This window comes from Gigantopelta aegis, chromosome 3 (assembly GCF_016097555.1).
Source record: "Gigantopelta aegis isolate Gae_Host chromosome 3, Gae_host_genome, whole genome shotgun sequence".
NCBI lineage: Eukaryota > Metazoa > Mollusca > Gastropoda > Neomphalida > Peltospiridae > Gigantopelta > Gigantopelta aegis.
In genome coordinates, this window is record NC_054701.1 from 9,825,559 (window position 1) to 9,849,993 (window position 24,435).

General features: G+C 39.2%; 1 protein-coding gene across 1 annotated transcript in view; it reads left to right on the forward strand.

Annotated features, from left to right (window-relative positions):
* The first annotated feature begins 7,458 nt into the window (after window positions 1–7,458).
* The window catches only part of LOC121367492 (prickle planar cell polarity protein 3-like), a 155,843-nt gene continuing 138,866 nt past the window's right edge, over window positions 7,459–24,435 (forward strand). Inside the window, exons 1-2 of the mRNA XM_041491694.1 lie at window positions 7,459–7,875; window positions 8,710–8,795. Coding sequence (XP_041347628.1) covers window positions 7,774–7,875; window positions 8,710–8,795 — 188 coding nt within the window. The 5' untranslated portion in view covers window positions 7,459–7,773. The remainder of the gene's footprint in view (window positions 7,876–8,709; window positions 8,796–24,435) is intronic.

A 24,435-nucleotide genomic window follows, 5' to 3' on the forward strand; every position in this document is an offset into this window, starting at 1 on the left:
CTTAGTGATTCCTTAGCTCATGCTCGATATTAGTGATTCCTTAGCTCATGTTTGATATCAGTGATTCCTTAACTCATGCTCGATATCAGTGATTCCTTAACTCATGCTCGATATTAATGATTCCTTAGCTCATGCTCAATATTAGTGATGCCTTAACTCATGCTCGATATTAGTGATTCCTTAACTCATGCTCGATATTAGTGATTCCTTAACTCATGCTCGATATCAGTGATTCCTTAACTCATGCTCGATATTAGTGATTCTTTAACTCCTGCTCGATGTTAGTGATTCCTTAGCTCCTGCTCGATGTTAGTGATTCCTTGGCTCATGCTCGATGTTAGTGATTCCTTAGCTCATGCTCGATGTTAGTGATTCCTTAGCTCATGCTCGATGTGTGATTCCTTAGCTCATGCTCGATGTTAGTGATTCCTTAGCTCATGCTCGATGTTATTGATTCCTTAGCTCCGTCTCGATGTTAGTGATTCCTTACCTTAGCTCCTGCTCGATATTAGTGATTCCTTAGCTCCTGCTCGATGTTAGTGATTCCTTAGCTCATGCTCGATGTTAGTGATTCCTTAGCTCCGTCTCGATGTTAGTGATTCCTTACCTTAGCTCCTGCTCGATGTTAGTGATTCCTTAGCTCCTGCTCGATGTTAGTGATTCCTTACCTTAGCTCCTGCTCGATGTTAGTGATTCCTTAGCTCCGTCTCGATGTTAGTGATTCCTTACCTTAGCTCCTGCTCGATGTTAGTGATTCCTTAGCTCCTGCTCGATGTTAGTGATTCCTTAGCTCCGTCTCGATGTTAGTGATTCCTTACCTTAGCTCCTGCTCGATGTTAGTGATTCCTTAGCTCCTGCTCGATGTTAGTGATTCCTTAGCTCCTGCTCGATGTTAGTGATTCCTTAGCTCATGCTCGATGTCAGTGATTCCTTGGCTCATGCTCGTTATTACTGGTTTTTGTGAACAATATTTCCAGACTAGTCTGATAAAGGTTGGGCCAAACTAAGCTATTGGACATGTATGGCTACATGGCATATCAACCGAATAATTGTTTAATTGAAAGAAAACAGTAAGTGGAAAACAACATGTGGACATATGACATTTATAAAAACAGGACAACGTTTGATGTATACAGTGAGATAAGAAATTCACCATCATCACAAAAGCTACAGACGATTCCTATCAAACGGCATCAAGAATCTTTTGTGTGCACCTTCAAACAAATCTAGGACAGCGCAATATTACAGCCTCTGATATCGTGGGACACTGGTTAAAGAGAGAGAGAGAGAGAGAGAGAGAGAGAGAGAGAGAGAGAGAGAGAGAGAGAGAGAGAGAGAGAGAGAGAGAGAGAGAGAGAGAGAGAGAGAGACACACACACACACACACACAACAACAAAAAAACCAATGGGTCCACCGAAGGGACCAACCCTACGACCCATCGCACCTCAGGCGAGCGCTCTGCTATTGACCTATGTGTTAGTGATGAATTCAACTGAATACAAACGTACAAGAAGAAACGGATGTAATCTGTTTTGCATCTAGGGGCATACAATTTCTTCTGAAAGCTCGTTTCTAGTCTCCATCTGCTATAGTTTCCAACATGCAAGTTTAATGATCTGTGACGTCTGATTTAGGAAACTGCGTATTTTAGATATCACACAGGAGCAAATGTTTTCGATTAGCAGCAAGGGATCTTTTATATGCTCAATTCCAAAGACAGGGTAGTACATACCACGGCATTTGATATGCCAGTCGTGGTGCACTGGCTGGAACGAGAAACAGCCCAATGGGCCCACCGACGGGGATCGATCCCACACCGACCGTGGATCGAGCGAGCGCTGTACCACTGGGCTACGTCTCGCCCCCAACTAATAAGTACGTCCTTAGTTAGCCATATTCTCATATAACGGGGAATGAGAGCGGGCGGCAGAAAGGCCGAGAGAGACCGATGGCCAGAAAGAGATGGAGTAAATGAATGAGACCATTTCGTACTAGCCGGGACAGCGCATACCACGACCTTTGAGTCAGTGGGTCAAGCGAGGATGTTTATATCTGTTCAGAACGAAACGAGTTTCGGATTTTGTTTTGCACAGGCCCTGTCGAGACGGAACATAAGAGTGTTTTATGCCTACATATCTACCTTTGATTTATGACGTGGTGTCAGAAATTTCATTCTTTCTGGAATTTGGTTAGCAACCATCCGTGGCGGAACATCTGATTCTAGCGTTGTTTATGTCGGCCGGTGCGGGGACGGAGAAAGAGTACGGAATTCTTTGGCAATATTCTTTTCACATAAAGACTACGCTTGAACAATGCCATGTGATATGAAATTTTACAGCATGACACTTTATGGGGGTAACTCTCAGTAAATAACTCGGCGTGCAGAATAGATGGGTTGTCCTATCAGATATACCACATGGCTGCTAATAGCCGAATAGCAGCGCCACAAGCCTCGGTCAACAGTGTCACAGAAACTGAAGTCCGCATAACATAATTATGAGAGTGATATGGAACCTTTACTCTCGTTATACCTTCCCTCAACCTTTTGTCCTTCCCTCCATCTCTCTTTCAGTCACGCTCTTTTACCGGTAGTATATTATCTATCATTCAATCTTGTCTTTCAATATCTCAGGAATCTTTACACTCATTAAACCCTCACTCTCTCCCTCCCTCAACCTATTTTGTCTTCCTTCCACCACTCTTTCAGTCTCTCGCTGTCTCTCTCCGATTCTCTCTCTCTCTCTCTCTCTCTCTCTCTCTCTCTCTCTCTCTCTCTCTCTCTCTCTCTCTCTCTCTCTCTCTCTCTCTCTCCCCTCTCTCTCTCTCTCTCTCTCTCTGGGTATGCGTGTGTGTGTGTGTGTGTGTGTGTGTGATCAAGTTAACATAATCTGAAAAGACTGTCCGTGACGTTTATACACAACATTGATATCAGATGGGGACGTCTAGTAATAAAACATTTCAACACTCTTGACTCGTGGACATAAGGAAATGATACTAAAAAAAACTTGACACAAGAATGGAATGTTTTTGTAATATCTTAGAACATTGTTTAATCGGTGTCTAGTAATAGTTTATGTCTCCAACATAAAAGCTAATGAGAGAGGAAACCCGATGTAGCCACACAATTGGGCTACTCTTTCCGATTAACAAGGGATAAAGGTAATTGTAATATTAGTATAGGCTTGAAAGAAAAATCTTAAAAACCAACAATTTTGTTTCAGGGAATATGCCGAAAAAAATTAGGTACGGTATGTCAGCTTTATTAAAACATTTTTTTATTACTACATTTGAGGTCTTGTTAGTCACATGAAAAGCATGATGGTTTTGATGTTAGGCTTCTGATGACGTGTAATTGATTATTAAGGATTCTAAACGCACGTGTTTATGGTGTCCTCCGATTTTGCCTACAACCCTCTTTGCCTACACCCTCTTTGCCTACACCGACTTTGCCTACACCCAGTTTGCCTACAATCCAATATGCCTATAGTATGAAAAGGTGACATCCCCAATTAAAAGTAGAACACTCCATGTATGGTCATTATGTATAAGAAATAACATGACAAAATAATATGACAAACACGTATTTTATTATGAAAACGATTAAAATAACCTCACAAATATTGTGTACAAAGTGTTCACAGTTGGGAGGGAACCCGTTTTTACAGACTACAAGAATTCCACGTGTCGAATAATACCCGAGGGAATGCGGCGGACGAGTGGCAGGACGTTTTTGTGGTTCATCGGTCGATTTCGGAATTGTGTGGTCGTGACCACACTACTTAATACTTATTTCCTAAACATCGGCAGTCTGATTAAGCCTGTGTTCAAACAGCCTAGATAGATGGGCGTGTAGGCAAACGGAGGCGGCGAATTCCACAATCGAATGTACAGCCAGTCAGCTAATTACATATTCAAGCAGTAAGTTGGAATAAATAACACGGACGTTCTACTGTCTAAATATTCACGTAAACGAAAATAGTTTCCACGAACTTTATTTTTGGGGTAAAAGTTCATTTTACGTTTGAGCAGGCTTTTCTTTTAAGCTTTTAGAAGCTATCGTGGCCTGGCGTCCAACATTTTAGAAACAACATTCAGTTCATGATCAGTAACTGAACTTGTACCTGAAGGTAGTGGGGAGGCGGGCTATTGATGTGGTAGAACTTCCTCCACCTCGTATGTGTGAGGGATTGAATTCGGTAGTAAACGTCCATTAGAGATGGGGGGGGGGGGGGGGGGGTGTACCTCAGTGATGGGAGGAAGGAAGGAAGAAATGTTTTATTTAATGACGCACTCAGCAAATTTAAACTACGGTAACCTAAAGGCGTCAAACATGGTTAAGAACCACACAGATAATGAGAGAGTAAACCCGCGGCAGCCACGCAACTGGCCTACTCTTTCCGATTGGCCACAAGGGATCTTTTATATGCACCACCCCACAGACAGGATAGTACATACCGCGGCCTTTGTTACACCAGTTAACTGGAATTAAAAATAGTCCAATGGGTCCACCGACAGGGATCGATTTCCATTTGTGATCGAACACAGTACTAAAATTTCGACCTAAGATAATGTCGGGTTGGGGAGGTATGCACTTCTTTGACAGATTGTTTCCATACGATGAGAGCTAGATGTAGCATGTATATCAGTGGTAACACGTCCACCTGAAATAGTGATGGGGTGTCGTTAAACATTCATTCATCCATCCATCCATCCATCCATCCATCCATCCATTCATACATACATCCATCCATCCATCAATTCATCCATCCATCCATTCATTCATACATCCATCCATTCATACATCCATCCATCCATCCATTCATACATCCATCCATTCATTCATTCATTCATCCATCCATCCATCCATTCATTCATTCATACATCCATCCATCCATCCATCCATCCATTCATTCATACATCCATCCATCCATCCATCCATCCATCCATTCATACATCCATCCATCCATCCATCCATCCATCCATCCATCCATCCATTCATACATCCATCCATCCATCCATCCATCCATCCATACATCCATCCATCCATCCATCCATCCATCCATCCATTCATTCATTCATTCATCCATCCATCCATCCATCCATCCATTCATCCATCCATCCATCCATCCATCCATCCATCCATCCATCCATCCATCCATCCATCCATTCATTCATTCATACATACATTCCACATGAGATACGGTGAGAATTTCAGTAGACATGGTAGAACTTACATGTGTACTAGTCACAAACATATTTTATAAGCATAATGCACGTGCGTAGGAAGGTGCCAAAAGCTGGGACGGATCCAGCTTTTCTGAGGGGGGGGGGGGGGGTGTCCAAGACAAAAAGGGCACCATAACATTATGAAAAGGCACTATTGAAAAATTACATGCGGTTCACATGGACCATAATATAATAGTGCTACAACAGGGACGCTGGCAGACGTATTCTACAGTGTTCTATACATTGACAGAATAAATAAATTTGTAAAAAACCTAAAAATCCTAAATAAAAGGGGCACTTCTCAAATTTGAGGGGGGTCCGGACACCTTGGACCCCCCTCTAGATCCGCCCCAGAAAAGGTGGGGCGCGCGCACACACACACCACACACACACACACACACACACACACACACACACATATAGATACATATATATATATATATATATATATATATATATATATATATATATATATATATATATATATATAAACATCGCTGCTGCTACAAAGTGGGGGAGGGGAGCACATGCCCACCTTGAGCCCCGCTTCTTACGCCAGAGTAATGTCACGAATGAACACGGACATGACCTACCTAATTTAAGAAAATGTGTATATTTTTAACACTACATGACAACCGTTTAGCTATCGGAAACACCACAAGCAATTTTCAACATTGACGTAGCGAAGATTTTATATTAGGGAGCCACTCACATTGAGTGCTTGGAGATACACTCACACTGTCCACGAATCTTTTAATTCCCACTTTATACACTTGTTATGGGGAGACAGACAAATATAAAAGATGTGTGGGAGGAAGGGTGATTATTATTAATAATAATAAAATTGAGGGGCAGGTATGGCATTCATTAGCCGATAATTAACGAATCAATGTGCTCTGGTGGTGTCGTTAACCAAATCAAACGTTTAATTCTATGCTTGTTTGTTGGTGAAATTAACTTCAAACGGTAGAGCGCTCGCCATGTGTCACGGGATCGACCCCCCCCCCCCCCTCCCCCTGGGCGAACCAACCAGTGCTCCGCAGCCTGCATTTCAAAGGTGGTATTTGCTGTCACGGCTATAGGAAGATACATATAAAATATCCATTGCTGCTAATGGATAAATGGAGCGGGTTTCCTACGAAGACTGCGTGTCAGAGTGACATTCAATACCTCGTGCTTAATAATTAGGCTATGTGCTCTAGTGGTGTCGTTAAACGAAACTCAAAGTCACTGGGGTTAGCTGTTATTGACTGGTGAGAGAGAAATCGGCCTGCATAATAACTCGACACCACCCTACGAAGATGTTAAACAGTAGGGGTCGGTACCGGGATGCGAACCCACTACCTATTAGCCTTAAGACCGATGTTTAAAGACTACGGCTGTGTTGTAATATAGGAAGATATAATTTACGTGCACATACATAGCAAGCTGTTGTAGCGCAAGTATGTCTTGGTCACAGTGGTGTAGCCAGTGGGGGCACGGCGTCCATGTCTCTCCCCCCCCCCCCCCCCCCATCAAACCTCTTCTTTTTTTTCTACTGTATTAAATTTTTATAAAATCATACAAACATACATGGTGTGGGTTGCAGGCGGGCATTCAGGCGGGGGCCCAAGGGCTCCGCCCCCCCCCCCCCAATTTTTAGTCAAACAATATTATATATTGCAGAATACATAAAAAAAAATAAAAATTAAACTTATCCCGACCATCTGTCAAGGACCTTTAAATTCTATTTTCAAAAACAAGAACGGCTTTTGGGCCCCCTTTATTAAAAAAATCCTGGATCCGCGCCTGGGTTGGTCCCACCCCAACCCCCAATATAAAATTATGGCTACGTCAGTGCTTGGGCACAGGTTCCTTCGTCCAAGGCATTTGTAATGTAATATCCAACGACGATTTATAGTAAGCCAGTCGGCCGAAGCAATTAGCCGTCCACACGCTTTCATAGCTGCGAGACCCTTTTAGCGACTCCTGTACAATCACAAACAGTTACTGCGACGAGTGTCAGTCATTCGACGTCATTGGCGTCTTGACTGAGGGGAGGAGCCTAAAGTGTTTGATTTCGTACCGAAATAGCTCAACAAGCACCTGGGTATTTTCTCTCTGTTGAGTGTAGAACATTGTTTAAAATTGTGACTTTTCCCATTCTGCTTTTAAAAACGGATTTTTACTCTCTATTACGACTTTTTATTAAACTATTCTGGATTCCTATATCTGTACGAAGTTTTACCTGAGGATTTTACCAAAGTTTTCTGACTTCTGAAATTCCTGCTTAGTTGGATAGCTCCTGCGGCCCCCTTCTCTTGAGAATTCAGCGTCTTCAGGAAGTTGGAAATTAACTTCATAGCGTCCCTTTCACATGCGGGTGAAAATGGACGCCAATTGTGCTCAGTTTAGTTGCATTCCCTCTGGATAATGTTTGTTGTGTGTACGAGTATGCAGTGATTAATGTAATTGCACAAGAGTTGATATTTTGTACCCCGGTTCACGGAGTGCGCTTATAAAAACAAAACTTTTTTAAAACTGACGGACCGATCGATATTTACACAATGGCGTCGTGTGGCTCCCCCGTGCACCCCAGCATCCTGGGGGCGAGCAGGGAGGATGATTCGGGTTTAATGGGGGAGTTCGAGGAAGCCCCCCATTCAGGGGTAAGTGACGCTCCTTGATCGCGGGTATAACGGTTACGAACTGCGTGGTTACTCATGCGTGAAATATTGTTAATGTGGACGATTGTTGATCAGTCTAAGCGTTGTGCTTCGTTAAGACAAGAATTCAAAAAATAATAGTGTACCTATAAAACTTCCAAAATATTTAAAAGAATGTTAATAAAATAGTTTTCATATTCAAGGTTATATTTAGTACCATGTGGGTTTTACTTTCCTGAGTGGATTAAAAAAAGAGAGAAAAAAAGTAATCATTAAAAGAAAAAAAAGAAGCATATTTTTTTTAAAATTTTTTTTGATGGGATGGGATGTTTGTTGGAGGAAATATGATAAATTAATTTCTGTGAGGGTGTTCTACATTTTAAATTACCTGTACTATTTGCACCACAATGTTCATTTTATGGTAAATGCAATCCTGTATCATTTCTATGTATTATTATTGTTACTATATTTAGTTTCCTAACACATTTACGAGAATGAATTTATTTATTTATTTATTTGTTTATTTTATTATTTCTTTAGGAGGAATGCTTGGGGGTGGAGGGTGGATTGGGGTAAGAAAATGATCAACTACTTTGTGTTACATTTAATGAGTGTATTAACATTCTCTCTTGTTTTCTTTTAGTAATTATTATTTTAAACATTTTGTTCTTCTTTTGCCATTGTGTTCTGTGGATGCTATGGCACATGTAGAATGTTTACATGAAAATAAAATTATCTTATCAGCTTTTCGTATATTATCAAGCTAAATATATACGTAATGTTTGTATATTTATATTTAATGTTAACATTTGACTTGAAGTGACAACATGTTTTCAGATGCCAACTGTGCAAGCTGTGTCTGTAGGAAAGCCTTGCTCCAACTGCCGTGACCAGTGTCCAGGCTTCGGGCTACATTACTGGAGGTCAGTGCACTCTCACTTTATATCTCGGGGCAAAACATTGTTTGGGCATTGGGGGTGGGGTGGGGGGTAGGGGTTAGAATATGAATCTAAATGGCCCTTTTCTTGCAGGACACCTTTATGAATAGCCAGTGGTGTAGTGTGGGTTGCCAGCGCCTGGGGCAAGGCAAGTATTGCGCCCCCTAACCAGTGGACCGTTGGCACTCCCCGAGTCCCTTCCACCAGTCCAGAATTTTGCACCCGAGGCAATGGCCCCAATGGCCCCGCCAACACTACTCCACTGTAAATAGGCTAATATTGCACTGTACATAATTATTTTAGCCTTAATTGGGGGGGGGGGGGGGGTGTTTATTTGAACTGCTGAGATTACCCCCAGCCCATGCCAGTGTATCAGACTATCAGCTGTAACCAGATCAGGCCTTGTAGAATACTTGTTGAATTCTAAAATGATGGAACTACTGTATGGGATTGTTCCTATGTCCTGTTAGTGTCACACACTGAATGAATGTCCTACTCATGAGCTAAAGACCGCTGCACTTCCAGCCAGTTTACACCACAATGCAGCCAATACAGAGTTAATCCACTGACTTTATGTTTGCTTAATGGTGTGATTACTGCTCGTATCAGCCTCTCATCTGTAAGTCTCTATAGATGAACCAAACTTCAGGACTGCAGATATATCCCGTATTGGCCCCCCCCCGGGCAGGTAGCTATCACCTACGACAATGGACAGTTCTTATCCACTCTCTGACTGCTCTCTTCACTGGACTTCACCATGTCTTTGATCAGCTGTCCTGATGAAAACATTTCCCTGATTAACTGACCGTGACTGTTAGGTAATATCTGTACAATTGTGGCCTTGAATCTACTTATCTTACAATTCTAGATCTCACCATTTAAAGAAAGCCTTCACTTAATCTTTCCCCTGATTTTTTTTTTTATGGTGAGGTCTGCAATTCACAACAGACATTTAGCATTCCGAACAAATTCTAAGCATTAGGTTGTTTCATTGTTCAGATTGGATAGATTTAAAAACTAATTGTTTTATAGATACTTTTGTGACATTCCAGGTACTAATTTAGTCGGTGAAATGGTACTTTTTTTTCACTGACAGTTGCCTCAAGTTCGCTGACTTGTTAGCAGTACTTAGAACGTTTGGACATAATCCGATTTTACAGACAAAATCACACACCAGACATCAGGTTGTTTAGTGTTATGCATGTAAAAGAAAAAAAATCTTAATTTTGGTATCAGTCCTTAGATTATTTCAAGAACAATTAATTATTTTGTTTGTGTTGCTCATGGAAGGGTAATTTTTGGTAACCCAGTTTTTGTTTGTACATTAAATTTAAGATGTATTTACATGATTGGGCGTGATGGGTTATGCTAATAAGAAATTGGTTACCTGAATTTGTTGTTGCGTAACTCATAAATGGTTTTCCCACGTTTGTACTATTTGGAGGCCTGTCAGGGACTTATCCAGGAGTTCTGTGGTGCCGAACATTTGCACCTTCCTAAAAGCAAGTGGTATTAAAAATTCCCAATTTGATGTAAAAAAAATATTTTTGTAAAAATGTTTTAATACTAATGATGCATTGTATCATTCAGTAGCCTAAAAAAAGCCCATGCCAATTATGATTTACTCATACTAATTTTCCCAATCTCATCAGACATAGGATCCTGACAAAAAAATCCAGAATAGATCGCTGGCTGTGGTATTGTTTGATAATTATGTGCATTGTGAAGACATTCACTGCATGTGTTGAGAACCGAGACTAAGAATTCGCATCATCTGTTCTCCCCTCAAGTGCGTGGAGATCTACGCTAGAGAGCTGGCTGGAAGCTGTGAGAGATGCGATACGGCTTTTAGATGTGGCCTACACCAGGCAAACATGCTAAGACTATTTCTCTGAAATGCCAATTGCAATGATCAAGCAACTGACACTTATTTATTCCTAAATGGCACCAATGGTTTGCTGCTGGCATAAGACTAAGATTCTGCAAGTACTGACAGATTCAGTGGAACATGTGGCTCACATCCACAATTATTTTGGAGGAAATCCTGAAAATGTACACTGCAAAAAAACTGTTGCAGTAGTCACTATTTTACCTGTACCAGAATTCATCTTAACAACTTCAAAGATTTATCCAAGATTTTTCGCCAAATCATATTTGGGATATTTTTTCAGGCTACTGAATGATGCAGTACAACATTGTTAAATTAATTTATTACAACAGACATAATTAAATATATATATATTGGAAATTTTTTGCATAAAAATTTGGAATTTTCAGTGCCACTTTATTTTGGGAAGAGGCCCATCTTCAGACCCACAGAACACCTGGATAAATCCCTCAACTTGGTATTTTCGTCTTTTTTAACCATGGAATATTTAATTTTCCCATCCATTTTAACATAGCAGGGCACCCATTTCATATTTGTTGGATAGACCTGCCTCTGTTAAATGAATGCAGAGAAACATATTTTAATTGCCACCTCTATTAAGCAGCCACCTGTTTTATGAGACCACTTTATTCCCTTTAAAAAATAAGCTGATGTATAAAAATTAACCTGTTGACCATTCACCTATAGTTTTGGTCTGGAATGTTGAATACATGAACATATGATACACATATGATACAGACCTGTCACAACATGTCAGCATGCAGTGCATGTTTAGTTATTGTCATATTTGTATAGGCTACATCAAGGGTGAACACAGGAAATATTTTCATGAAACTTTCCAGGCCAGTGTGGAAGGGAGCGTGAGCGATCATTCACCTTTCCTGAGTCGTGTCTCCCCCCCCCCCCCCGAGTGTGGAGAGGAGCGTGAGTGATATTTCACCTTTCCTGAGTTCCCCCCCCCCCCCCCCCTCGAACATGGAGGGGTGTGTCAGTGACAACACATGGGCACTTTACCACAAAGCAATGTTCCACCCCATAATATTTCAGGGCAGGAACGTAACAACGGCACCGGCTGTCGTTGAGATATAAATTGCTGTAGATCAAGAGTATCAGTAAAGCTCCTCAATGATGGCAAACTGTTTACACCTGATGTACATTATCTGCCAGTATATAACATTAGTACATCTAAAATATGTCGACATACAGCAAAATAACCTTTCAGTCTTATTTATTTGCTGCAAAACTTTGCTGTGGGCATGCAGGCTTTAAATTGCCATCAGTGGGCTGTTTCACCTACAGCAGTTTTGTTTTTAAATTGCCATGAATGACAAATTCTTAAATTCGAGTCCTGTGTTTACACTTTTCCATGTGTATAGGTATATCATCATTTTAAGTTATTTTCATGCCTATATCCAATTATCTCACATGAAAACATTCACCATCTCACATGGAAACTTTCACCATCTCACTTGGAGATATTCACCACCTCACTTGGAGATATTCACCACCTCACTTGGAGATATTCACCACCTCACTTGGAGATATTAATTCACCACCTCACTTGGAGATATTAATTCACCACCTCACTTGGAGATATTCACCACCTCACTTGGAGATATTAATTCACCACCTCACTTGGAGATATTAATTCACCACCTCACTTGGAGATATTAATTCACCATCTCACTTGGAGATATTCACCACCTCACTTGGAGATATTCACCACCTCACTTGGAGATATTCACCACCTCACTTGGAGATACTAATTCACCACCTCACTTGGAGATACTAATTCACCACCTCACTTGGAGATACTAATTCACCACCTCACTTGGAGATATTAATTCACCACCTCACTTGGAGATATTAATTCACCATCTCACTTGGAGATATTCACCATCTCACTTGGAGATATTCACCACCTCACTTGGAGATATTCACCATCTCACTTGGAGATATTCACCATCTCACTTGAAGATATTCACCATCTCACTTGGAGATACCGGTATTCACCATCTCACATGGAGACATTCACTATCTCATTTTGAGATATTCACCATCTCACTTGGAAGTTTGTGTAAAAGAGATAATGCTGAAGGTAAGTGGTCTTAAGTGGACGACTACACATCCCATAATTCTGAGGTACAGCCGTCTGCCGAGAGCAGGACTTGACCAGAGAGGTTACGGAATGTGTTTCATGTGGAGTTCCTCCTTCAGCTCGGTATACACAGCAAGATGTAGCTCACTGGTAGAGCACTAGAGCTGTTCAAGTGCGACGATGGATCACAAAGCTGGGGCAAAATTCACAAAACATCAAAACTGTGAGCAAAATTTACAAAGCCTGTTTATGATTTACATGCATGCAACAACATGTATTTACAGTGCTTAAACACCTGCGTACATTGTATTTGGTATCTATTTCATGTAGAGAATTGCATAGTTATGTTACATCGCTGTGTATTAGCCAACACTGTGGATAGGCCAACCCCTTAGTTTGCCGCTCAATATCTGGTAGAAAAGGTTGGTATGAAGTATAAGGTGACTCATCATTTATGTAGTTGAACCAGGTCAAAAATATAGATCTATCCGATCATGAGGAAAATCAAGGCGAGCTGAAGATTACGTTCCTGAAATAATGCCAGGCGAGCAATTAGATGCAGTTTGAAATGAAATTCATTACATATTTTTGTTGCAAGGTGATCAATTTGCCGCTCTCCTAAAACTTTCTGGGTGAGTGTAAAAGGGTTCGGGAGTTACCACTCGCCTTTCCTGACCAAGTCTGTTGTTTGTTGGTTTGTAAAAATATGTGGGGTTTTCATGAACATAAGTTGAACTTTTGTTGAATTTAAAATATTTTTAGCTGCTTTTTGGTCATAGCCTATGTGGCAGCACTCTGGCCTCATGGTGGTCAGTTTTCATTTATGGTGTTATGTACACAACTCCTGCAGTTAAGAAAATGTCTGCAGCAAAAAAAAAGCCCATGCCATTGAAAAACCCCCAACCTGAATATAGTCCAAGACAAAAGTGCTGTGGACAATTAAAAACCGAATGGCATTGCCGATGGCTGTGGAGAATTAAAAACCGCATGGCATTGCCGATTGCTGTGGTCAATTGCAGGGCTTGTGTACAGGGGTTGTGTACAGGGGTTGTTAAGTACAGTGTTTTTATAAATCATTTAAAAAAAAAAATACATTTCAGTTTTTTTAAACCAATTGAACTGTTATTTTTCTCTTAGGCAGATTTTATGACTTGGTTGGTTCAATGGAGATACCTTTTTGGTTTAAAGTTGGCTCCAGATCTGAGAAAGAACAAAAAGTAGCACATCTGATAAAACGTTATTGGTCTTTATAATTTATGTTCCCTTGTTTCCAACTTTTTGTACCGTGTTACAGTACATTTAACATTTCGACTTTTTATAGTCCATTTGAGATTCCTGGTTCCATTGAAGATGATTGTTTGTGCCCTGTACGTACTGTCATTGTCCATCACTGCAGAAGAACATATATTTTATGTTAAGGCAGTTACGTGTAGTCCTCATCAGATAGGGCAATGCTGGATAAGGAAGAGGAACAGTGATGCAGCCGATAAGATGACTAACACATGGCCCATAGAACTTTGTGACCACACCCGCTGATAGAAGGTTTGGCACTGGAGTTATCTTCCCATCAGCACTTCCTCTGTCTGTCTGCTTCCCCCTTCATCTGCTGTATCGGCCTATCACAGTACAGAGTCAGTCAGGCATAGCCATTCTGGTTCACCGTGGTGATAAATCGGTTCTCTGATTGGTGCCAGGTACAGGTACATTCAGTTTGCTGACTGCTTTCTATTCATTTTTATTGCATTCCCTAGTTTGTATCCATTTCAGTTTTCAAGCACACTATCCTGGGAACACATGGGTGGGTCCGTGATAGGTGCTGCCAGGGATGGTTACCCACCATTTCCATTGACCATCTGACAATTTCAACCAGTTTAGACTTATTTTGTCATAAAAGAAGAAACTCATGGGAGAATATGACCCCAGACCATCCAAAAATTCTTACTGATTTTGACTATTCAGTCTGAGTAACACAGATAGAACATATACAGTACAAATAAGATGGGTTTCACAATACGTGTAAGTCACACAGGTCATACTATTTGTACAGTGAGTAACACAGGATTGACTGTACAATCTGAGTACAACTGGTACAATATGAGTAATCCAGGTTAGACTGTACAGTGTGAGTAAGACAGGTTAGACTGTACAATGTAAGACATGTTAGACTACAGTGTAAGACAGGTTAGACTATACAGTGTGAATAAGACAGGTTAGATGGTACAGTGTGAGTAATCCAGGTTAGACTGTACAATGTAAGACAGTTAGACTGTACAATGTAAGACAGGTTAGACTGTACAGTGTGAGTAAGACAGGTTAGACAGGTGTGAGACTGTAGACTACAGTAAGACAGGTTAGACTGTAAGACAGGTTAGACTGTACAGTGTGAGTAAGACAGGTTAGACTGTACAGTATGAGTAATCCAGGTTAGACTGTACAGTATGAGTAAGACAGGTTAGACTGTACATTATGAGTAATCCAGGTTAGACTGTACAGTATGAGTAAGACAGGTTAGACTGTACAGTATGAATAAGACAGGTTAGACTGTATAGTATGAGTAAGACAGGTTAGACTGTACAGTATGAGCAATCCAGGTTAGACTGTACAGTATGAGCAAGACAGGTTAGAGTGTACAGTTAGAGTAATCCAGGTTAGACGGTACAATGTGAGTAATCCAGGTTAGACTGTACAGTGTGAGTAAGACAGGTTAGACTGTACAATGTAAGACAGGTTAGACTGTACAATGTAAGACATGTTAGACTACAGTGTAAGACAGGTTAGACTATACAGTGTGAATAAGACAGGTTAGACAGTATAGTGTGAGTAATCCAGGTTAGACTACAGTATCAGTAAGACAGGTTAGACTGTAGAGTATGAGTAATCCAGGTTAGACTGTACAGTGTGAGTAATCCACGTTAGACTGTACAGTGTGAGTAAGACAGGTTAGACTGTACAGTATGAGTAATCCAGGTTAGACTGTACAGTGTGAGTAAGACAGGTTAGACTGTACAGTATGAGTAAGACAGGTTAGACTGTACAGTATGAGTAAGACAGGTTAGACTGTACAGTATGAGTAAGACAGGTTAGACTGTACAGTGAGAGTAAGACAAGTTAGACTACAGTATGAGTAAGACAGGTTAGACTGTACAGTATGAGTAAGGTCTAGGTTCTACTGTACAGGATGAGTAAGACAGTGTTAAAATGCAATCATGTGTGGGTGGGATGGCGACTGTATTGAGTATATTGTTGTCTGGAGGTTTTCATGGTTCACTGGCTCAACCTTTTATCTGAGAAGTCTTCCAGCCTGCACACAATTAGCCTGTGAAGTAATGTAACATTCCACCAGTGTGGTGCTTTAATGTTATTCACATGTACAATAAAGCCTGATAAAGAGTAACAAAGGCTTGGTAAGAAGATACCCTTTTAGCCGTTAGAGGTGTTTTCCAATCTTTTCCACATGCTTAAAAATAGCACGATTGGCAGAACCCATGAATCCGTTGCTAGTGTGATTAATTTTTTCTTCTTCTTTTCATGTTTTATGGTTTGTACACAATATGCCACATTTGTGATAGAGACATTTAGTGAGATCTGTTCATTAAAGGTGAAAGAAAAACAAAATGAAACCTATTAAAAATAAAAATTGGGTATGGTATTAAGATAATGCACCTGTGATAAACATTGATTTATTAAACCATGCTAATATTGTCCACATAAAAGAACCCTTGCTGCTAATTGGCTAAAGGCATTGAATAAACATTGAGATGGAGTGTTATTAAACAAATGCTTCTTTCGTTTATATATTCTTGCTCTTGGTGTGATTACAATTGCGGTGACTTGGTGTAATTTTCATTTTCACCATAACTTAAATTATTGGTCGCCATTTAAGATGGCTTGCGGTCATTTGCCCCCCCTGACATTTGCCCCTAGGACATTTGCCCCCCCGGACATTTGCCTCCCCAGACATTTGCCCCCTACGGACATTTGCCCCTTTAATACGAAACAACAATATTTTATTCAATACTACATGACATAATTACAAAGCACTTTTTCACAATGGCCTATGCCCTTCAGGGTGGTTTTCACTTCAGTCTGATACATGACTATCAAGTAGATTAAATGATTTTCACTTGACAATACCGATCGATATAATATTTGACTGGGACTCCCAAGCTCACAAACAAAGCTCACTGGCAATGATAGGTGCGTGTGTGTGATTCTAGAAATATTTTTCGTAATTCGTTAATTTATTTCCATAATAAATGGAAGGAAGCCACATACATATTCATGCCTTCATGTATCTCAGTTGCAATATTTAAGAAAAATATTGAATAATTTACACAATAAAAAAAAAATTGAAGGTGGGGGGCAAATGACCAGATTTTCATTAAGCAAAAGGGCAAATGTCCAGGGTGGCAAATGTCCTAGGGGCAAATGTCCGGGGGGCAAATGTCCGGGGGGGGGGGGGGGGGGCAAAAGACCTGGACCCATTTAAGATACTATGATATTGAGCATTAATATTTAATCCTTTTGTAGGACTTTTAAAAAAGCTAAGAGGAGCCTAAAATTCTTCTTCTAGAACTAGTTTCAGGGGGGGTCCTTTAACAGTCAGGTCTGTTGCAGCAGTCTTGGTCTAACCACTGTGGTATAATCTGGTATTTCTCTGCAGCAGGGACTCGTTACAATTTTTATTACACAGTGTGGAACATGGGGAGTCCTCTATGAAGAGGTGATAATTCCCTGAAAGAATGTTTTTGTTGCTCCCTGTGGGTACAACTTCCCACCCTTGTCTGCTGAGCACCTCAGCCTTATCTCATCATCACCTTGTGTCCCCAGTCAGGGTTCCCAGCAATTCCCTGCGAAAGTGGTACCCATGGTGCTGAGTTTAACAACTTGTGAGCACAAACACCACTTTGAACACACCGCCATCACTGGGAGATGTCTGATTGAAGTGTGCAGATTTACGACACCTTGTAAGGTTCTGTGCTGCGTGGATCAGTGGATTTACGACACTGCCTGGAGTGTGGGGGCTGACCTGTACAACATCTCTCTTGTCTTGTCAGAGCTGTGTCTGTCAGTGGGCCCATCAACAGATCAGTCTGGGGACCTCACCACAGACATATTTATTGACACTACTGGCCATGGCGTAGAGGTGGAGTGGGACGTAGCCCAGTGGTAAAACACTCTCCCTCCTCATGTACAGTTGGGCTAGGATCGATCCCCACTGATTGGGCTTTTTCTTGTTCCAGCCAGTGCACCATGACTGGTATATCAAAGGCTGTGGTATGTTCTACCCTGTCTGTGGAATAGTGCATATAAAATATCCCTTGTTACTAATGGAAAACTGTAGTGGGTTTTTTTATCTAAGACTATACAGTGTATGTCAGAATTATGAAAAGTTTGACATCCAGTAGATGATGATTAATAAACCAATGTGCTCTAGTGATGTCGTTAAACAAAACAAATTTTAACTTTGGTGTGGAGGTGGGGTTTTAAAGACACTGTCCTAAGTAGTATAGCTGACCATGGTGTCCATTTTGTTTTTTTGTTGAAGATTTTTATTTTTTGGTATGTAATGTTAATGAATATGCTTCGTTGTGTCTGTAATAAATGAGACTCTTTCATAGGTGACTACACTATTTTTATTAATATTTTTTAATTTTAAATTAATATTATCATATACCTTTGTTTGACACCCAGTAGTCTGTGTTTTGTATGCTGGCGTGTCATAAAATATTCATTAATTCATTTTTATTTTTTAATTGTACATTTTCTCATTTGAAATATCAGTGTGTTTCTGGTTGACCTAATAAAAAAAGGTGCTAGTATCTACTATCTATCTCATGTAGTGAAAATTTCTTTTTCTTGTAAGCAAAAAAATCATAAAATTTAGTTTTGATTGATCACATACTGTAATAATACACAATTAAACTTCATTATGTTGGTCATACATGTATGCTCTATAATACTTACAATTTAGTTTTCTACCAACCTTAGTTTTATTAGTTTGTACATTTTGCATGTTAAGAGGCAGTATTACTTGCATGTCTGATGTTAATATTACATGAACCAAAAAAGCACTTGATAAACTTAAAACAAATCTCTATACTTCTGCAAATTCCAGTACATGGACACGTTATTCAGAATACATAAAATGCACTGTCTGTACTGGAATTTGTATAATTATAATTATCAAAAATTCAATTTGTCACTCTAGGTTAAAAGACACTGCTGCATTTTTAATGAAATTAGACATAGATTAAAGAGGTGCTTAGCGAAAATTAGTGTCCTTAAAATTCTATGTTTAATAGTTGAATATAATACATTTCAATCTTTTTAGTGGAAGAAATGTAATATTTTGGTCTATATACATGTTATTTAATTTGGAATATGCAGGTGCTTTTTTCATAAATTGCACCATCTTAAATCATATCTCTACTCATGGAAATATAAACAAAATGAATGCATACAAGTTTAACGACACCCCAGTACAAAAACATACATCAGCTGTTAGATGTCAAACTAAGGATAAACAGAATTAAAACAGAATGCAAAATGCAATAAAAATGTACATTTCCCCAGATTAGGTTTTGGGGACAAAGAACAGTATCTGGGTTTAACAAGAGCAGACAGTAAATCAGTAGCACCACTCTAAACAAGGGTTGGAATGTCATTTATTGTTCAGCACTAAACATCTGAAAGTGGTGCAGTTTCTCATACAAAAACTAAAGGTCTGTATATCACTGCATGTCAAGCTGAATCTCCGTTCCTAAAACACTGACCACACCTGTGGCAATAGCCCATGGTCCAGGGGATCTATCAAGATGGGAAATCTCGATATGGTTTCAGCAGGGCATCAGTTGGCACATGGCTTCCAAAGAGAAGAACCGGGTCTGTTTCCAAGAGGCTATGTGGTCAGCATGTGGCCGCTTGTTTGACTGGTCAGGCTGGATGTGTTATCAGAAAGTGTCAGGGGTTAGGCTGACAGGTATGGCACCATAGCCTGGTGTGTCTTAAATGAGTTGGCTGTAGTTCAGTGGTTAGAGTGCTTGCAAGAAGTCAGGGAACATCTTGTTCAGTATCACATGAAAATAAAATATTCCCTGAAGTGTAATAAGAGTTAAAGTTTACTGGTAAAGTTTGTTTTGTTTAATGACACCACAAGAGCACATTGGTTTATTAATCATCAGCTATTGGATGTCAGGCATTTGAACATTGTGACACTACATTTTTCCATTAGCAATTTTTTTTTTTTTAATGTGGACTTTCCCACAATCAGTACAGTACATACCACATGTCCAGAGTCATGGTTTGTAGAAAAACAAATGTTGGTGTTTAAACAATTATGAAAAAAGCAGAAAAGAAACATTTTAAATGTTTTTTTGTGCAAATTACTATGCAGCTTTGCATCAGTCCTATTACATGTATACTCCCTCTCCCCCCATAACAGCATTAAAATAGGAACCCCGTCAAGGAAACTACCCTTATTTTTGCAATTCTGATTGTTAGTCATCAATATATTACAGTCATTTATCAAGTACGTCAAACACATTAGGGAAATTAACTATATACCAATTGAATAATGATGACTGATTGAGCTAAATGCCAAAGGGAATCCTATACATTTACAAAAATCTTTTTCACCATTTATACTGGATATTATGATAAAAAATCAATTTAAGAAAAAATCTTTAATAATATATATATGTAAGCTTGTTGGAGATCCATGATAGGTGAAAACTTTCCCAGGCTACAGCCAGGCGTTCATTAAGCCTGTGAAATCCAGATGTTGAAATTGTCTTCTATCAGTAAACACATTTGATGACTGCAATAAATTGGTGAACTTGATCCAAACTTCCTCTGCATTGTGCATCAAAGTGAGGCCGGCTCTCACCTTGTGATATGTCAGCCCCAGCCCAGGCACACATCAGCTGGCTTTTGCATTTGGGAATCATAAAGAGGTTTCATTTCAAAAGTCGCCATAACCGGGCTTGCATGGTGAGCATAGTTAATCTGCAGTCTGAACTGTTTGACACTGACATAGTGATAGATAGGCGGGTTGTCTTCACGAAATGTAAATTAATTAGGCTGCTACTGAAGGCACCTCATTCTTCTTACGTGTTTTGTTTCCACGAAGCCGTGATGAATTAATTACTAGATGAAGAGATTTTTCTGTGAATTACAGCATGAGAATTAAGTGTTTCTGATCCTTGATTCAATAGATGAATCAATAGATTGCAGATGAAGTGAACACAATTTAATTTCTTCTTCCATATTGCTTGCATCAAGCTTTGATGAATTAATTACTAACGAGGGTACATTATGGTGAATTGTATGAATATTAAATGTATTTCAAAATAAGTGAACCAAATTATCTTTTTTCTTCTTTCATATTGTTGGTATCAAGGTGTGATGAATTAATTACTAGTTAAAGGAGACATTTTTATGAATTGTAAATTTGTTAAATTTAACATAAACTAAATCATTTGGAAACAAGAAAACAAACTTAATATTTGGCCAAGTCTTTGAAAAACTGAATGAACTAGAGTGAGAAAACTATTAATTCATTTATTATTGTAAATTTATATAACTTAAAAACAATTATTACATATATACTACAACAACTCTCCAGGTCTGGGATCGATCCCCGTTGGTGGGCCCATTGGGCTATTTCTCGTTCCAGCCAGTGCACCACAACTGGTATATCAAAGGCTGTGGTATGTACTACCCTGTCTGTGGAATGGTGCATATAAAAGATCACTTGCTGCTAATCGAAGAGAATAGCCCATGAAGTCGCGACAGCGGGTTTCCTCTCTCAATATCTGTGTGGTCCTTAACCATATGTCTGATGCCATATAACTGAAAATAAAATGTGTTGAAAGCGTCGTTAAATAAAACATTTCTTTGACATCACAGCTAGGCAAACTAACATTTCAGTCATTTCATAATCTTTTAGTAAATCTTTTCATTAAATCAGAACAAAAATGGGTAGCAAATAGACATACAAGTACTGGTACATTATCTGGAAAAGTAATCTGTTTCATAAAAACAGGTATTTAATTAAACTAGATCATCTCCAAACATTTTATCAGTTTCACACGGACCCAATTTATATTTGATATTGAAAAAATATTTACAAACACAATTTGTTGGCAGTGACTCTTTACGAGCGTTTTTTTAAGAGGCAGTGGTAAATAGAGCATTAATACCTGACATGTACCTATAGCTTAGTACATTAACAGATTCATGTTTTGCTTTTGTATAGAGTTGTGTGCTGTAAGAACAGAATGCATTATGAGCAGTAGTGATATACCCGTCTACTAGACGTCAAGTATAGTCAGTTCACGTAATATTCACATCGGTATAGTTATGTACTCACATTATTTACTGAGTGAATACACCAGCACATGTTTGATAGCAGATTTTCTTCTTTTGTAAGCTTTGAATACACGCATAATAAACATATAACTGTACATTTATAGCCTTTGAATACAAGCATAATAAACATATAACTGTACATTTATAGCCTTTGCATACACGCATAATAAACATATAACTGTACATTTATAGCCTTTGAATACACGCATAATAAACATATAACTGTACATTTATAGCCTTTGAATACACGCATAATAAACATATAACTGTACATTTATAGCCTTTGAATACACGCATAATAAACATATAACTGTACATTTATAGCCTTTGAATACACGCATAATAAACATATAACTGTACATTTATAGCCTTTGAATACACGCATAATAAACATATAACTGTACATTTATAGCCTTTGCATACACGCATAATAAACATATAACTGTACATTTATAGCCTTTGAATACACGCATAATAAACATATAACTGTACATTTATAGCCTTTGCAGGGCTCAAAATTAAAGGCAGCACTGACAGCAATTGCTGTAGCTGTGGTATGAATTTTGGTAGGTCACAAGCTTTACGGATGGCAGTTTTGTGCTGCTGGTTAAAACTTATTGCCTTAAGTTGAAGGCTTTTAATTTTGTGTTTATTTGTTGCAAAATTCACTGGTTTAAAATTGCAGTAGGCAGGCTTACAATTGCCATAGGTAAGCATTAAAACATAAAAAAATACTTTGGGTAACAAATTGTTACTTTCAAGCCCTGTCTTTGCTTGCTATTCACAGTACACAATTGCAATGAAATTGAAAGTATAATGTAATAACCCCATTACTAGTGTTATTTCCCTTCAGTATGCTCATATACAAGTAATTTCACTGGAAATTAATTAATTAAAATGTCAGATCAATAGAAGCTTTAGAGCTATTCCTGAATTGGTCATATGGATGGGTGGCATGCCAGCCACGGATTTGTACTAACCCCTGTAAACTAAAAGGTTTTTAAACCAAGTATGCATCTGTACACAAAAATTGCAGCGAATCACCAGGCATAAAAAACAAGTGATAATTATGGTGTTTTCTGCATTCCCAATGTGTGATTACTTTGGAATATGTATATACACGTGAAACCCTTCAAAGCCAGATCCTTAGTAAATTGAAATTCCCTCAAAGCCAGATACTTAGTAAATTGAAATTCCCTCAAAGCCAGATCCTTAGTAAATTGAAATTCCCTCAAAGCCAGATCCTTAGTAAATTGAAATTCCCTCAAAGCTGTGAAGGGGGAGGGTTGTAGCCCAGTGGTAAAGCGCTCGCACTGATGCACTGTCGGTTTGAGATCGATCCCCATCAGTGGGCCTATTGGGTTATTTCTTGCTGCAGCCAGTGCACCAAGACTGGTATATCTACGGTTGTGGTATGTGCTATCCTGTATGGGATGGTGCATATAAAAGATCCCTTGCTGCTAATTGAAAAGAGTAGCCCACGAATTAGCGACAGCAGGTTTCCTGCCTCAATATCTGTGTGGTCCTTAACCATATGTCCGACGCCATATAACTTTAAATAAAATGTGTTGAGTGCATCATTAAATAAAACATTTCCTTCCTTCCTTCAAAACTGGAAAAAACTACGGTCCTTTTATAAATATCAGTACAGAACATAATGTCTCTTTAACTGGAAACCTGTTAAAGTTGGACTTTGTACTTGGTCCTGTGGGTATCCAGTTTATGAGGGTTTCACTGCATATATACATGTACATAATAAACTAATTCTGAATGACAAAACTGTTAACATAAAAACAATCATATCTCTGCACTTAGCTGAGTGGAAGGTATGTTTTGACATTGTTTTGAAGCACAGTCCTGTGTTTTGTCTGTAGGTGGACTGTCGCACCCCACTGGCGATACATCTGCCCTCATATGCTTAGTTGGTGGCAAAGAAAGGTAAAGAGTTCATTGATCCATAGCTTTTTTTTTTCAGAACAATGTTTTTACCAGATAAATTGTACCTGTAGGCTTTTGTGTGGTACTATATTTTTTTGACAAAGTATATACCATTACCAGACAGCCATTCATACAAATTTCAGTTCCAGGTAAATTCAAATGGTGTCTCGCTGTGACCTAATCATGTGGTGTTTGTACAGTACGTATAATCTCTTAATGGTTTTTACCCCTTGAGTTATTGTATCATGGCCCTTCAGGTCTCGGTTTGCTTGTGTATTGACAGTGTTCGTATGTCACAATTGTCGATACATAAACATATATTAACTAGG